This window comes from Pseudochaenichthys georgianus, chromosome 10, assembly GCF_902827115.2.
Source record: "Pseudochaenichthys georgianus chromosome 10, fPseGeo1.2, whole genome shotgun sequence".
NCBI classification, from domain to species: Eukaryota; Metazoa; Chordata; class Actinopteri; order Perciformes; family Channichthyidae; genus Pseudochaenichthys; species Pseudochaenichthys georgianus.
Genome location: NC_047512.1, coordinates 3,033,704 through 3,050,690, shown reverse-complemented (window position 1 = coordinate 3,050,690; position 16,987 = coordinate 3,033,704). Strand labels below are relative to the sequence as shown.

General features: G+C 43.4%; 1 protein-coding gene across 1 annotated transcript in view; it reads right to left on the bottom strand.

Moving 5' to 3' along the window:
- Positions 1 to 8,486: 8,486 nt before the first annotated feature.
- The window catches only part of glra1 (glycine receptor, alpha 1), a 99,662-nt gene continuing 91,161 nt past the window's right edge, over positions 8,487 to 16,987 (bottom strand). Inside the window, exons 8-9 of the mRNA XM_071204711.1 lie at positions 10,677 to 10,823; positions 8,487 to 8,873 (exon numbers count right to left, since the gene is read on the bottom strand). Coding sequence (XP_071060812.1) covers positions 8,487 to 8,873; positions 10,677 to 10,823 — 534 coding nt within the window. The remainder of the gene's footprint in view (positions 8,874 to 10,676; positions 10,824 to 16,987) is intronic.

Genomic DNA, 16,987 nt, shown 5'->3' with positions numbered 1-16,987 from the left:
AAGGTTCCTCATGTTATAGCTAACAGACCAATGGACCCCTTTGAAACGTGCTTTAATTACACAAGCTGCCATGCTTTCATGTTGAAGGTGTTTAGTTGAAATAACACGTACAAAGTCTTTGTGATATTAGAATAAACTATTATTTATGTTGGTGTGTTTGGTCACTGTTGTTCTAGAACTTCAATATTTGTTTTAACATCTCTATTGCCAGAAAATAACCTATATTTGGAAATTCTGCAAAAGAAAACGCCTTTAGCTTAGTGGTGGGGACGTGAAGTCATGTGACCGTGCTGTAGTTCCTTTATAGCCCAACATTAGCCTCCTTTAGCTTAGTGGTGGTGACGTGAAGTCATGTGACCGTGCTGTAGTTCCTTTATAGCCCAGCATTAGCCTCCTTTAGCTTAGTGGTGGTGACGTGAAGTCATGTGACCGTGCTGTAGTTCCTTTATAGCCCAACATTAGCCACCTTTAGCTTAGCGGTGGTGACGTGAAGTCATGTGACCGTGCTGTAGTTCCTTTATAGCCCAGCATTAGCCTCCTTTAGCTTAGCGGTGGTGACGTGAAGTCATGTGACCGTGCTGTAGTTCCTTTATAGCCCAGCATTAGCCTCCTTTAGCTTAGTGGTGGTGACGTGAAGTCATGTGACCGTGCTGTAGTTCCTTTATAGCCCAGCATTAGCCTCCTTTAGCTTAGTGGTGGTGACGTGAAGTCATGTGACCGTGCTGTAGTTCCTTTATAGCCCAACATTAGCCACCTTTAGCTTAGCGGTGGTGACGTGAAGTCATGTGACCGTGCTGTAGTTCCTTTATAGCCCAACGTTAGCCTCCTTTAGCTTAGCGGTGGTGACGTGTAGTCATGTGACCGTGCTGTAGTTCCTTTATAGCCCAACATTAGCCTCCTTTAGCTTAGCGGTGGTGATGTGATGTCATGTGACCGTGCTGTAGTTCCTTTATAGCCCAAAATTAGCCGCCTTTAGCTTAGCGGTGCTGACGTGAAGTCATGTGACCGTGCTGTAGTTCCTTTATAGCCCAACATTAGCCGCCTTTAGCTTAGCGGTGGTGACGTGAAGTCATGTGACCGTGCTGTAGTTCCTTTATAGCCCAACATTAGATTTTTACTTCAGAAATCATAAAGTAGTGGTGTTAATATGTGGAGATTATCCTGACGAACAAAATGTGTAAATATTACAAGTGTCTTTTTGCCACAGAGATTATTTTCTGACATAATCCAAAATCACACGGAAAAACCCCATTGGAGTTCTTGCGATGCTAACTTCTGAGTCAATCTACAAAGACACATCATCCCTGCACCACTCTTTGTTCCTCTGCTCCTTTCCTCTCCACTTGTTCATTGTTTCTGTAGAGCTGAATCCTGACTGATCGCCCTCTCAGAGACATAATGGAGGTCTGAGGATCACATTAGACTCACATTAGAGGGACTGGCCAGCGAAGGTTAATTAAGACGGTGAGACGCCCAAGGACTGCCTCCCTTTTCCTCTCACTTTGTGTCACCACTGCTGTATAATGGTGATGATCGTATTGACTAGGGGTGCACCGAATGGGAAATTCTTGGCCGAAACCGATACCGAAAATAGGAAACAGTTGGCCGAAAACCGAATGCCGAAAGGCCGAAAATGATTAATAGAAATATATATATATAATGTATACATTTTTTACCAATGTTGTTCAGCTACCTGATTATGGAAATAGACATGATTATGACAAAACATAACTTAAATAATAATCACTATTATGGGTCCATAAAACATTTATTCAGCACTTTTGAACATTTGTACATTTATTTTCTCTGTAGGATAATAACTACAACAAAGTGCATTCAGAACAAAGCCAAGGGGCTTTAAAACAGCATAAACATCTAGGCCAGTAGGCCTACAACAAAATAGTGTCAAAAACAACAACAACAAATGCACCTATAAGTGCATGCATACAAATGTGCAAACTGGATAAATCCACATGAATGTAACTATAGTATTTACAAATGAAAGCTTATGATAAGCCTATGATAAGCCAGCCTTGTCTACTTATTAAGGAAACGTGGGAGGTTCTTTTTAATGAACAGTAGCTTCTCTGCTTTATCAGCCATGAGTCTGTTCCTCTTCTCATCAAGCACATGAGAGGCAGCGCTGAACAGTCTCTCGCTGTCAGTGCTTGTGCATGGAGCACTCAAATACTTGCGTGCCACCTTGGCCAGGTCAGGAAAGCTCCAGTATCCAAGAGGGTTCTCGCTTCTGGGGATGGGTACTTGGTCCGGGTGTTTAGATTTCAGGTGATGGAGTAATCCCGAAGTGCTGAAAGTCTTTGAAGTTACACCCCCTCGAGAAATGTCAGCTGAACACGTTTTGCAAATCGCAATCCGCGACTCTTTATCTGATATTGTGAAGTATCTCCAAGCGGCAGACATGTTGACTGTGAGCCAGACGTGAGCATGGTCCCTGCCTCGCCGCGTCTTTATTACGTCATCACAACAACACGTTAGGTTGCCTGTTCTGACATTCGGTGATATTTTTTCGGTGATATTTTTTCGGTGCTAAAACCCTTTCGGCCGATAATTTTCGGTGGCCGAATTTTCGGTGCATCCCTAGTATTGACGGTGCACATTTACATTTGTAATTTAACATGTATATTTTATAGTACGGATTATCTTCTTGCTATTGACATGTTGACATTTTTAAATGTTTATTTCTTGTCTTTTAATTTTATTGTACAATCCCATTTATTTGTATGCTGCTGCAACACAAATATTTCCCATCTTTGGATCACTAAAGTACTTCTTATCTTATCTTATCTTACGTTCTTTGTCTCCCAGTGCTCGAAGTGAAGTGAAAACACCAGATGAGCTGAATTAAAAGACACTTTCTAGAGTTTGACCGCATTATGAAAAGCTCTCGGCGAAATCCTGTTTCAAATGCAAATTCCTCTTCCTCTTTCGTATGTCCTTAGAAGTCCTTTCAGTTTCTGGCAGGAAGGATGCTTCCTTAAGTTTTGCATATTTCAAGTTGATGATACAAACGGCGGATAGCAATTATATTTGTAGGTATATTTGACTAAATTCCCTCCGTTTCATGCCACTTTTTCTTTTCTTTTTTCAGATTTTAAGACAAAAATATGATGCAAATGTATAGAACATTGTGTAGTATTATGGTATACATTACACAAAGGTCTTAACAGCAATTACAAATCATCTCCAACACACTGTAGGATTACAAACGGCTGACATGCTACCATCAACATGTTAATAACTTACTTGAACTAAACATCTTGAATATGAATCCATAGTATTAATCCTAGGTTATTATTTTGTGTCTTTATCCTCTTGCTTGAACTATGAAGCAATTAAAATTAGCTTAAGTTTATCTTTTTGCATTTAAAGCAGCAGTCCTGTCTTTGTGTTGAACTAAGATAAGAGTTATGAGAATGGCGTTGATCTTTCAAATCTAACTCTCTGCAGGAATAATTGCTAATAAGTACACTTTCTAGAATCTCATTATTCCTTGAATGCCTTCCTTTCCAAATATAATAAAGGTTTAATAGCCAGACCTTTATGAAATGTAATTGTCTGACACTGAAAGCACACATTTTAATTTGATTTTCATCTAATTTGGAAAGAAAACAGGTGTGGAGGTAGATTGAAGCTTCCTGCAGGTACAGCTTTATTAAAATCAATAATAGTCTCGGGGAGATTGATTAAAAATGTGTCACAAGTTTTGATTCCTTTCGCGGCATTTGTCCTGTTTTTATCTTATTTTCAATCTGTGGAGCTCATTCTGTTTTCATTACATTTCCATCCAATATTAATTTCCACTTTCAGTAACATCTCTGTCATTGGGTCGATGCTTTTCATTCAATTGCCCTACCGTGCTTAGGGTACATTCATCTTTCATCATGTGTGAAAAGGCAGAAGTAACTGTTTAAGTGTGGATTCACATGCAATCATCTCCTGCTACATGTTCAGGGTGGAGAATCCCTAATAAATAAATCACACAGTGTGACAAACAGACTGTAGAGTTACCTAAATTCACCTTGAGATAGGAATAGCTCATCAGTCAAGTTTAAATGACCACAAATAAACATGTTCAGCTTTTGTCCTAACTTCACCTTCAGCAACACAACATGAGAACGGACCGTGTTGTGTCAGAAACACCTGAAGTCACCTACTATGTCAAAAAGATTGTTCGTTATTAAGATTCCTTTTATAGAAGAACAAGAGAAAGAAAGGGGTTAAAAGAGAGGGCCTGAGGTCAGAGAAATCACCAGAAGAAGACTCGTAAACACTAAAGGGAACAGCAGAAGAAGACAGACAGGAAGTAAACACTAAATTGAATAGCAGAAGAAGACAGGAAGTAAACACTAAAGGGAACAGCAGAAGAAGACAAAGAGGAAGTAAACACTAAAGGGAACAGCAGAAGAAGACAGACAGGAAGTAAACACTAAAGGGAACAGCAGAAGAAGACAGACAGGAAGTAAACACTAAAGGGAACAGCAGAAGAAGACAGACAGGAAGTAAACACTAACGGGAACAGCAGAAGAAGACAGACAGGAAGTAAACACTAAAGGGAACAGCAGAAGAAGACAGGAAGTAAACACTAAAGGGAGCAGCAGAAGAAGACAGGAAGTACATCAGGGAGTCATTTTTAAATTAATAAAATAATTTAAAAAATCAATATTGTGAGTCAAGTCGTTGGTTTATTTAGTTTGTAGCTGTGTACTAACCTCACACAATAACCTTATTGATATTAAACCTGCTTCTGAAATAAGATGTTGACCTTAAATGATCTCCTTCATTAACCCAACGCCACAGTCGGATAACCTGAAGTCACCTCCAGCTCTCATCATCTGTACAAAAAGAACTCGACATGAAAAAAGGTTTGTTGTGCCAGATGTGGGTCGGATGAGCCCACGGTGCTCCTGCTGTGTGTGGTGAGAAACGTTAACGTTAGCGTCCGATTCCCCTGAAAGTGCAGCGGCAGCCGGACCGCTAATCTCCCTCTTCTTCACCCAACATCACAGCTCAGGGGATTGGGGATTACAACAATGGGATTTAGGATTTATATATTTGTTTATATCTATTTTCCCCACTCACCTCCCTGACTCCTTCTCCCTCTAGGATTGTATTAGCATGGGAGCTAAGACAGCAAGGTGTGATCTGGTGGTATAAACTGCATTTTTATACTTGTGGTGGCATCAGTAATACTGTAAGTAAGTCGAAGTGTAATCAGTTGATGTATATAAAGTTGTTCCCAATCTGGGAGTCAGGATCCAGAAAATTAAAATGTTCAGTGATTGCAAAATGTACTATTTTTTAAAACATTTGTTACCACTTTAGAAGTATTTCATTTGACAATATTTGTATTTCAATTATTTTTGTTTGTATACTATACATATATGTTAAGCCTGGGCGCCTCTCTAGGGAGGTGTTCCAGGCACGTCCAGCTGGGAGGAGACCGAGGGGTAGACCTAGGACCAGGTGGAGGGATTATATCTCTTCGCTGGCCTGGGAGCGCCTTGGGATCCCCCAGTCAGAGCTGGTTGATGAGGGGAAAGGAACGTTTGGGGCTCTCTGCTGGAACTGCTACCCCCGAGACCCGACCACGGATAAGCGGGATAAGATGGATGGATGGACATATATATTAATATGTTATTATATTTTATTACATTAATTATCTAAATATATATTTTAAACATTATATCTATTTATTGCAATTTTCTTACTTTAACTTGTTGTTTTTATAAATACAATTATCCTACTTTATTTCATTTCAATTTTTTGTTGCAGCTTTACTTTAACTTCTTGTGTTTGTAAAATAGTCTGATTCCATTTTTTAAATTTCATATTTTGTTTAAATGTTAAATATATATAATTATTCGTATTCTACTTTAGTGTATCTATGTTTATAGTACTTTTAGTAGTAGGGTGGCCTATCACAGTGTATTCTAACTTACTCTGTATATTTAATACTGGGTATTCTATAAATAATATACTGTCTAGTGTTATATCTAATCTAATCTTTTTATTTAATTTAATTTCAAACTGTAACTCAACTTAGATCAAGTATTTTGATTCCGGTTGTTTTGTCAGAAATACATGGTCTGTATCGTGGCTTTTATTCCCATGAACAACAGAGAAAGCTTTTTTTAGTTTCAGTTTCTTAGATCTGTTTCTGTGTTATAGAGTAGTGAATATCTTTAGGCATCATGTCCTCACTTCGCAGGACCTCGCTTTACTGGCCTTAAGGGTACACTCGGTCCTCATAAATACACAAACACAGGAACATGCTCACACACACTAACATGTGTCAAACTCGATCAGGCAGCTCCAGTCATGGCAGGCACGAACACATGCCCTACAACTCCGAAATGCACGACAAGCACTCGTGAATTCACTCTAGCATGTTCACCGGCTGTATAGATACAATCCCACACACACACACACACACACACACACACACACACACACACACACACACACACACACACACACACACACACACACACACACACACACACACACACACACACACACACACACACACACACACACACACACACACACACACACAACACACACACACACACACACACACACACACACACACACACACACACACACACACACACACACACACACACACACACACACACACACACACACACACACACACACACACACACACACACACACACACACACACACACACACACACACACACACACACACATAGAAATCCAGGGCTGTACAGATTGTTTTACTGCAGGTTCATTGTTGCATTTCTTGTGGGCGTTTGTGTTTTTTTGCCCTCCGCCTACATACCACCAGTTTCACAATCAACCTGCGTTTCAATATTCCCCGCAGGCGCGACAGCTTTACTCCTTATTCAATACAGCCGCCCCGGGCTGATACATCCAACCACACACACACAGCTGATTGATTAAATGGTTCAAAGACAAAAGCAATGAGAGAAAGTAGCAGAAGGAAAAGCATCTCAACAGTCCTCCAGGGAACATTTGACATTGTGCTCTGTCATATTTACTCAACATATCCAAAGCAGTTTTGAGGAATTAAATGAACTGATATATTCTCACTTTATCTTCATTTCATCAAAGGCTTTGGTTTGGAGACAGTCATTTAAAAAAGCGAGGTGTTTCTGATATATGTGTCACAGCAATGAAAGGGTTTTGATGCCATTATCAAGCTGCTGCTTTCCATCAATCAGAGTTATAGCATCTTTGTTTATATAAAAGACACATCGATGCGTCGAACCCGCCTCCTACAAAAATACATTTCCAATCTTCATTCCCAATTATGTTTAAAGGATGATATATTATCCCTCTGGATAACAGTCGACCTTTTAAAAACAAAACTACTCGGTTGTTTTGTTTAAGATGTTTTGGTTAGGTTATTTAAAACACTCGGGCTATGGCTTAAAATATGTATGTTTGTTAGGTTATTCAATTGAGATAGATAGATAGATATATAGATGGATAGATAGATAGATAGATGGATGGATAGATAGATAGATGGATAGATGGATAGATGGATAGATAGATGGATAGATAGATAGATAGATGGATCGCTGGCTCGCTCGCTGGCTCGCTCGCTCGCTGGCTCGCTCGCTCTCTCGCTCTCTCGCTGGCTCGCTGGCTCGCTGGCTCGCTCGCTGCTCTCTCGCTCGCTCGCTCGCTGGCTCGCTGGCTCGCTCGCTCGCTCGCTCTCTGGCTCGCTGGCTCGCTCGCTGGCTCGCTGGCTCGCTGGCTCGCTCGCTCGCTCGCTCGCTGGCTCGCTGGCTCGCTCGCTCGCTCGCTCGCTGGCTCGCTGGCTCGCTGGCTCGCTGGCTCGCTGCCTCGCTCGCTCGCTGCTCGCTCGCTCGCTTGGGCTCGCTGGCTCGCTCGCTGCTCGCTCGCTGGCTCGCTGAGCTCGCTGGCTCGCTGGCTCGCTGCCTCGCTCGCTGGCTCGCTCGCTCGCTGGCTCGCTCGCTGGCTCGCTGGCTCGCTCGCTGGCTCGCTCGCTCGCTCGCTACGCTGGCTCAGCTGGCTCGCTCGCTTGGCTCGCTGGCTCGCTCGCTGGCTCGCTGGCTCGCTGGCCGCTCGCTGGCTCCTGGCTCCTCGCGGCTCGCTGGCTCGCTCGCTGGCTCGCTGTGCTCGCTCGCTCGCTGGCTCGCTCGCTCGCTCGCTTGGCTCGCTCGCTTCTCTGCTCTCTCGCTGGCTCGCTGGCTCGCTGGCTCGCTCGCGGCTCTCTCGCTCGCTCGCTCGCTCGCTGGCTCTCTGGCTCGCTCGCTACGCTCGCTTCGATCGCTCGCTGGACTCGCTCGCTGGCATCGCTGGCTCGCCTCGCATCGCTCGCTCGCTGGCTCGCCTTGGCTTCGCTCGCTGGCGCGCTCGCTCGCTGGCTCGCTCGCTGGCTCGCTGGCTCGCTCGCTGGCTCGCTTGGCTCGCTGGCTCCGCTCGCTGGCTCGCTGGCTCGCTCGCTGGCTAGCTGGCTCGCTCGCTGGCTCGTGGCTCGCTCGCTGCTAGGCTCTCGTCGCTCGCTGGCTCGCTCGCTCGACTCGCTGCATCGACTGGCTCGCTGGCTCGCCTCGCTGCATCGCTCGCTCGCTCGCTGGGCTCGCTGGCTCGCTCGCTCGCTCGCTGGACTGGCTCGCTGGCTACGCTGCCTGGCTCTCTCCGCTGCCTCGCTGGCTCGCTGGCTCGCTGGCGCGCTCGCTCGCTCGCTGGCTCGCGCGCTCGCTCGACTCGCTCAGCTGCGGCTTCGCCTCGCTGGCTCGCTGGCTCGCTGGCTCGCTCGCTCGCTCGCTGGCTCGCTGGCTCGCTCGCTCGCTCGCTGGCTCGCTCGCTCGCTCGCTCTCTAGATCTCTCTCTCTATATAGATAGACAGATAGACTAAGGCGCTGGTGGTGGACTTCGGACCGAGCAGGAAGAGGCCTCTGACCCCATCACCGTCAGGGAGGAGGAGGTGTATTTTATAATAGAAAACTTAAAATACTTAAAAAAGTGGAAAAGAGAAATAACAATTAAAAATAAAATGAAAAATATTGTCGAAAATATAAATAATATAAACAAAACAATATAAAATACTCTGGTTGATTAAAATCAAAAGTCAAAGATACTACAGGATCCAAAATACGACAGGTCTTTTATAGCGATCTAAATTAGAATATGATAGCTTTTAGTTTCACATTGGACAGAAGCAGCGACCTCCTGGGTGACGCCGCCTTGACATGTGATAGGCAGTATTTCTTTGCATGTGAACGTGATATCCAGAAGGCCAGGCCGCGTGCATACAGATGATCCTCCAACAGAACCCTTCCTGTTTGACAGAGCGGTAAATTAACTGCATTTATAAAGCGCTTTATCCAATATTTACGACTCCCCATTCATACATGCCACCTGCTCAGCATTCCCAAGGACACATGGACACGCTGACTGCAGGCGCTGGGATCGAACCAGCAGCCTTTCGATGGCTGCACTACCTCGTGTCAGATCTCGGTGTTTTTGTTTTTGAGTAAGTGGTGGTTTAACCCGACCACCTGATCTGTTGGGTTTCTGCAGAGTCAGGAAGTCACAACGTAATTTCCGCTGCAATTTCCATCAAAATCTGGTGGGTTTTTTAACTGTTTCTGTAGTAAATACAATTACTTAGTGGACTGGTATAGTTAGTGCACGTCAAAGTGTTTCCTGTGTCTGTTGACAAGGACAAGAATCAACCGAGTCAACATCTGTAGTTTAACATTCATTGTGCAAACTCCACTTATCATGTGGGACAATTGAAAGCTCGAAATATAGGTTTTTGTATTATCAAATAAAATTAAAGCCACAGTACACGTTGACTAACTCAGACATTCACATTCACAACGCCTCTTATCGCCGTTTCTTGTAAATCATGCATTCCCACAAACAAAGTTTCAGAGCCGAGGGGGAAACTTTCTTTGTGTTGTTCCTGCGCTCCCACATCGTGAATCCATTACGAGCCTCGTCCCTGTTCGCGGCTCAGCCTTTAATCATGCTCCATGCTCCTCCGATGAAACATTGATGCCCCGTGTTTCTGCCCGGCGATGAGCCGCTCACAAAGCTAATATCAAACATGCAGTGAATTCTTTACAAGGCCCGAGGACAGAGGTGAGCAGGGACTTTATCCAAACGGCATACTCGATGGGTTCGCACAACACCGAGAGCCCTTTTCATTCCATAAAAACAACACATTCATGGATTGGAAGTATTTGTTTCTGGTCTGTCGGGGCTCGTGTGTGGACACAACAACTATTGGGCGGTTTCGCTATTGGAAAACATCTTGTCTTGCTATTCCTTGCTCTTAAAGAATATCTCCCACATCATTTTGTCCTTCTTTGTAATGCTTTTTTAAACAAGGACACCGTGTGCAAGGCAGATATGAGAGTTTGTGCATCAGGAGATTCAGATATCAGGACTCACGTTTCATCAATGAATCCAACTTCCATCCGAATTCCTTTTTACGTCATGTACTATTCATTTACCAGCACCAAAGATCTGATTATATTTAGTTTGATCAGATGTTTCTTTACTCAGAATCACCTTTGTCTCATGGATACCGAATCACTCTTGAATACAAGACTTCAGCCGATATCTCTGCTGAACCAGAACTGATGGAGATAGAAATAAAACATGTGTGTGTGTGTGTGTGTTCACCTTTGTGTGTCGTCGCTTCCGTCTGAAGCGCAGCAGCTCCTTGTGTTGGCGGGCGATGAAGTTGACGGCGGCGTATTCCAGCAGCGCCGAGAACACGAACAGCAGACACACCGCCATCCAGATGTCGATGGCTTTGACGTAGGACACCTGAAGGGAGGGGAGGACGGGTTAGAGGCGTCGACATATTAGATATAAGGTATTCCATTGGATTAAACCAGCGTGAACAATCCTTTAGGGATAGGGATGCTTTGTGTGGACTCAGACGGGTTAGTTCTTCACGTAGTCGAACCTAAACATGTTTAATCATGTCCTATATTTATTTCTCACTGCCTATAATATCTATTTGCTGTATTAAGGAAAGTCAATTGATTGTGTTTAAAACAATTCCTAAAGATAACACAATTTTATCAATTAATCTAAGCAAGAAAGAACTTTCTCTATCGATAATCAAAATAGTTCGAATTTTTCTTTTCATTCAATCATGGGCCGCAGTGACGATGCTAACAAATAGATATTTGAGTCTTTAAATGACTGACGGCCCGTCCACACTACAGCTTAAAAAAAAGCTTGGAGCTGGGCGTGTCTGAAGCTCGACCAACAACCAATCACATGCATCTCCCGCCCCTGACACGCAAGCAGCGGTTTGATTGGCTACAGCTTGTACTGGCATATGATTCGATTGGCTGACGCCTCCACCGAAAGCTTCAGAAGCTTCAAAAGTTGAACATTGCTCAACTTTTGCAGCTTGAAACGCCAGGAAAGCTCCGCTCTGCTTCCCACAATGCAGTTCGGCTGGAAGCTTCTTCCAACACCGCTGTGTGGGCGGGCCGTTAAAGATGGAAATGGCCAGCATGAAGATTTGCTGTCTTTTTTTAACCACCTTCAGGGGACCTTAATCTCTAATAAATAACTCCACATTGTTAATATATCACGCTAAACTACAATTAACTACCAACAGAAAAACACGTATCAAAGTCTTAACATTTCATTGAGAATCAAACAAATATTTTGCATTTGAGTTTTAGTTTCCTAATTCACATCTTATTGCTCTTAAGGACACGTTAGTAAAGCATAGTATGGTATGTTTAATGGAGAATTAACTTTGTTCAAAATACGTAGCACGATAGAAAGACGCCCACTGAAGTGTGTTAAAATCAACGTATGACTCCATGGAGCAGATGAATAATGTTAGCTGTTATTGGCATTTGAAAATGAAAGCAATTTGGCTTTTAATTATGATTTGATAATTGATCGCCTCAAAAGCCATTACATCCTGCATTGCTAGTGGCTTGGGGTTAATCCTCGTCTGAAGTGAGGCACTGAGAGGAAGAATAAATGAAAACACTCTCAGGTAATTGAAACTCTCCTGCTGAAGTGTTCCTGAACGCAGCACTCAGGGGTCAGACATTACACCTCTGTTAGAGTGGGCGACCTCCTGCCTTTCAATGACTTGCTTCATGGACATATAGAGGTAGCTGCATAAAGTTTAGATCTAAATTGTGAGGTGCTTTTTATGTTATTACGATACGATGATTGTCAGATCAAGTGTGAGAATCTGCTAGCATCACAGCAGCGCCATGTGCAACGCCAACACGGACACATGTAAGGCAAGAGGGTATTGTCCACAGTTTCTGACCATTGCATGTATGATATATGTGTAATGTGTGTATATGTAAAGCGCTTTGAGTCATTGCAAAAGCGCTATAATAAATGTAAGGAATTATTATTATTATTATTATTAAGAGACAAGGAAACAGACGTTTAACACGTCACTGAGGACTTTGTTTTCATGGCCCTTTAACGAACATCTCGTCTGGATTTAGAGTTAACTTGACGTGCAGAAAAGAGTGCTTTAGTCCCAATGTGTGGACGACAAGAGAACAATAATATGTCACAGAAAACCAGTCGAAAGCAACAGATTCTAACTGCAGGGAGATGGACAGGGAGAGGACGGCATTACACCCAGAAATCATGCAAGTATTAGTTTTAAGGGACACAAAGTATTGGCATCACAAAGAGGTTTTAAGGGACAACAATTCCCGCTCTCAAACTGCAGTTTTTTTATCAATGAATGTTTCGTTTTGGCGTAACCAGTGACTGCTTCAGTATTTTACAGTGGAGCTTTTTGGATAGTGGGTCTGGGTAAAGGTTAGGGTTAGCGTGTCAATGTATTCGGGTCAAAGGCAGATTTGGAAAACCGGCTAAAGTCAAGCACTGCATTTCCATGACGCCATTTTAAACGTGTGAAATAACGTCAAAGGAACACAACGAAATGCCTCCTTCTCTACATTTGATCTGGGATTAAACTTTAGGATTGACTGGAGCAGAAAAGAGTTCTTAAGTCTTACCGGACAACAATACAATGAACACATACAACTAGTTCAATGCACACTCAATTACATCCAGAAATTATACAATTCTTAGTTTTAAGGGACACTTCACGTTTTAGGGGACAACAATTCCAATTCATATTTAGATTTGGCTTAACCAGTGACTGCTTCAGTATTTCATTTTGGATCTTTTTGGATATTGGGTTAAGGTTAGGGTTACGGTGTAAATGTATTAGGATCAAAGGCAGATTTGGTCAAGCACTGCATTTGAAGCCATTTTAAATCTGTGAAATAGCCTCAATGTTTTGGCAAGGAACAAAACGAAATACCGCCTTCTCTACATTTGATCTGGGATTAAACTTTAGGATTGACTGGAGCAGAAAAGAGTGCTCTATTGCAACCGATTCGACATGCAAAGAGTGCGCGGTGAAGGAAGATGGACAGGCTGAGGGTTGTCTCCATCTCCACACTCAGTTACATCCATAAATCATAAAATGATTAGTTTTAAGGGACACAAAGTATTGCCGTCACAAACAGGTTTTAGGGGACAACAATTCCCGCTCTCAGACTGTGGTTTTTAACCAATTCATATTTAGTTTAGTTCCTTTGACGTTATTTGACATATTTAAAATGGCTTCATGGAAATGCAGTGCTTGACTTTTGCTGGTTTTCAAAATCTGCCTTTGATCCCAATATATTGACACCCTAACCCTAACCCTAACCCTAACCCTAACCAACTATCCAAAAATCTCCAAAATAAAATGCTGAAGGAGTAACTGCAGGGGCGGCGGGTACTGTAGGCTAGGGAAGGCTAAGCCTTCCCAAATATTTTTGTCACTGCATCCTGGTAAAATAAAAATCCATCCATCTTCTCCCGCTTCTCCGTGGTCGGGTCGCGGGGGTAGCAGTTCCAGCAGAGAGCCCCAAACGTTCTTTCCCCTCATCAACCAGCTCTGACTGGGGGGTCCCAAGGCGCTCCCAGACCAGCGAAGAGATATAATCCCTCCACCTGGTCCTAGGTCTACCCCTTGGTCTCCTCCCAGCTGGACGTGCCTGGAACACCTCCCTAGGGAGGCGCCCAGGTGGCATCCTAACTAGGTGCCCGAACCACCTCAACTGGCTCCTTTCGACGCGAAGGAGGAGCGGCTCAACTCCGAGTCCCTCCCTGATGACTGAACTTCTCACCTTATCCCTAAGGGAGACGCCAGCCCCCCTGCGGAGAAAACCCATCTCGGCCGCTTGTATCCGCGACCTCGTTCTTTTCGGTCATGACCCATCCTTCAAAAAAAGTTATTTAGCCTTCCCAAACCTGAGCCTCACGCGCCGCCTATGAGTCACTGGTTAAGCAAAAACGAAACCCTTGTTGTCCCTTAAAACCTGTTTGTGGTGCCAATACTTTGTGTCCCTTAAAACTAATAATTGTTTGATTTCTGGATGTAATTCAGTTTTGGCTTAACCAGTCGGTTAAGGTTAGGTTAGGTTGACAATAAAGAACCTTTAACCTTGAGGGTGTCAATGTATTCGGGTCAAAGGCAGATTTGGAAAACCAGCTAAAGTCAAGCACTGCATTTCCATGAAGCCATTTTAAATATGTGAAATAACATCAAAGGAACAAAACGAAATGCCCAACTCTACATTTGATCTGGGATTAAACTTTAGGATTGACTGGAGCAGAAAAGAGTGCTCCAATGCAACCGATTGGACATGCAAAGAGAGGAAGGTGGAAGATGGACAGGCTGAGGACTGTCCGGATAATACGGGCTAAATGAAGTCTGGTGGGGTCGTCGTCTGATTGCTATCTGCCCGCCAAGTGCCATTATTCAAGAGTGCCCCCCCCCTTCTGTCATAACAACTCTCCCTCATCTCCACACTCGATTACACGGCGCAGCCTGAGAGGGAGATCCTGCTCTGAGACAGAAGACCCACAATCAGCCGTTTAAAATCCAATTAAACTACGACTTTAGATCATTTTCACAAACACACAGCGCCTATCTCTGCCTTGTTGTGATTCATGCTCACTTTCACTGAGTCTGATGTGCGTTTATCTGCCGATGCCCGGCTGACTCCCACCAGAGCAACGGAGAGTCACTGAGGCCTAAACGGTCAACTAGTTCACTCCGTGTGAGGGTCAACAAGGCAAGGAGACGAAGAGAAACGGAAGAAGAAGAGCAAGGACTCAACCTTTAGCTAATATTAGAGATTTAAAGCACATGTATGTATGGAGTGTCTCTACTTTAAAGAGTCCTCTCCTGCTGATGTTCAGGTGTATATCAGTATGGAGTGTCTCTACTTTAAAGAGTCCTCTCCTGCTGATGTTCAGGTGTATATCAGTACGTAGTGTCTCTACTTTAAAGAGTCCTCTCCTGCTGATGTTCAGGTGTATATCAGTATGTAGTGTCTCTACTTTACAGAGTCCTCTCCTGCTGATGTTCAGGTGTATATCAGTATGTAGTGTCTCTACTTTAAAGAGTCCTCTCCTGCTGATGTTCAGGTGTATATCAGTACGTAGTGTCTCTACTTTAAAGAGTCCTCTCCTGCTGATGTTCAGGTGTATATCAGTATGTAGTGTCTCTCCTTTAAAGAGTCCTCTCCTGCTGATGTTCAGGTGTATATCAGTATGTAGTGTCTCTCCTTTAAAGAGTCCTCTCCTGCTGATGTTCAGGTGTATATCAGTACGTAGTGTCTCTACTTTAAAGAGTCCTCTCCTGCTGATGTTCAGGTGTATATCAGTATGTAGTGTCTCTCCTTTAAAGAGTCCTCTCCTGCTGATGTTCAGGTGTATATCAGTACGTAGTGTCTCTACTTTAAAGAGTCCTCTCCTGCTGATGTTCAGGTGTATATCAGTACGTAGTGTCTCTACTTTAAAGAGTCCTCTCCTGCTGATGTTCAGGTGTATATCAGTACGTAGTGTCTCTACTTTAAAGAGTCCTCTCCTGCTGATGTTCAGGTGTATATCAGTATGTAGTGTCTCTCCTTTAAAGAGTCCTCTCCTGCTGATGTTCAGGTGTATATCAGTACGTAGTGTCTCTACTTTAAAGAGTCCTCTCCTGCTGATGTTCAGGTGTATATCAGTACGTAGTGTCTCTCCTTTAAAGAGTCCTCTCCTGCTGATGTTCAGGTGTATATCAGTATGTAGTGTCTCTTCTTTAAAGAGTCCTCTCCTGCTGATGTTCAGGTGTATATCAGTACGTAGTGTCTCTAATTTAAAGAGTCCTCTCCTGCTGATGTTCAGGTGTATATCAGTACGTAGTGTCTCTACTTTAAAGAGTCCTCTCCTGCTGATGTTCAGGTGTATATCAGTATGTAGTGTCTCTACTTTAAAGAGTCCTCTCCTGCTGATGTTCAGGTGTATATCAGTATGTAGTGTCTCTCCTTTAAAGAGTCCTCTCCTGCTGATGTTCAGGTGTATATCAGTATGTAGTGTCTCTCCTTTAAAGAGTCCTCTCCTGCTGATGTTCAGGTGTATATCAGTACGTAGTGTCTCTACTTTAAAGAGTCCTCTCCTGCTGATGTTCAGGTGTATATCAGTATGTAGTGTCTCTACTTTAAAGAGTCCTCTCCTGCTGATGTTCAGGTGTATATCAGTATGTAGTGTCTCTCCTTTAAAGAGTCCTCTCCTGCTGATGTTCAGGTGTATATCAGTACGTAGTGTCTCTACTTTAAAGAGTCCTCTCCTGCTGATGTTCAGGTGTATATCAGTACGTAGTGTCTCTACTTTAAAGAGTCCTCTCCTGCTGATGTTCAGGTGTATATCAGTACGTAGTGTCTCTACTTTAAAGAGTCCTCTCCTGCTGATGTTCAGGTGTATATCAGTATGTAGTGTCTCTACTTTAAAGAGTCCATGGTCCAGCTCAGATGTTCGCCTGACTAGAACCAAACTCCATCCAGGAAATAAATATTTTAAATAATTAAGCTTGTCGTTTATGTCGTAATTTTGACTTCCTTTTATCTGTTATTGCAATTAAACCACAGTGGGTTCAT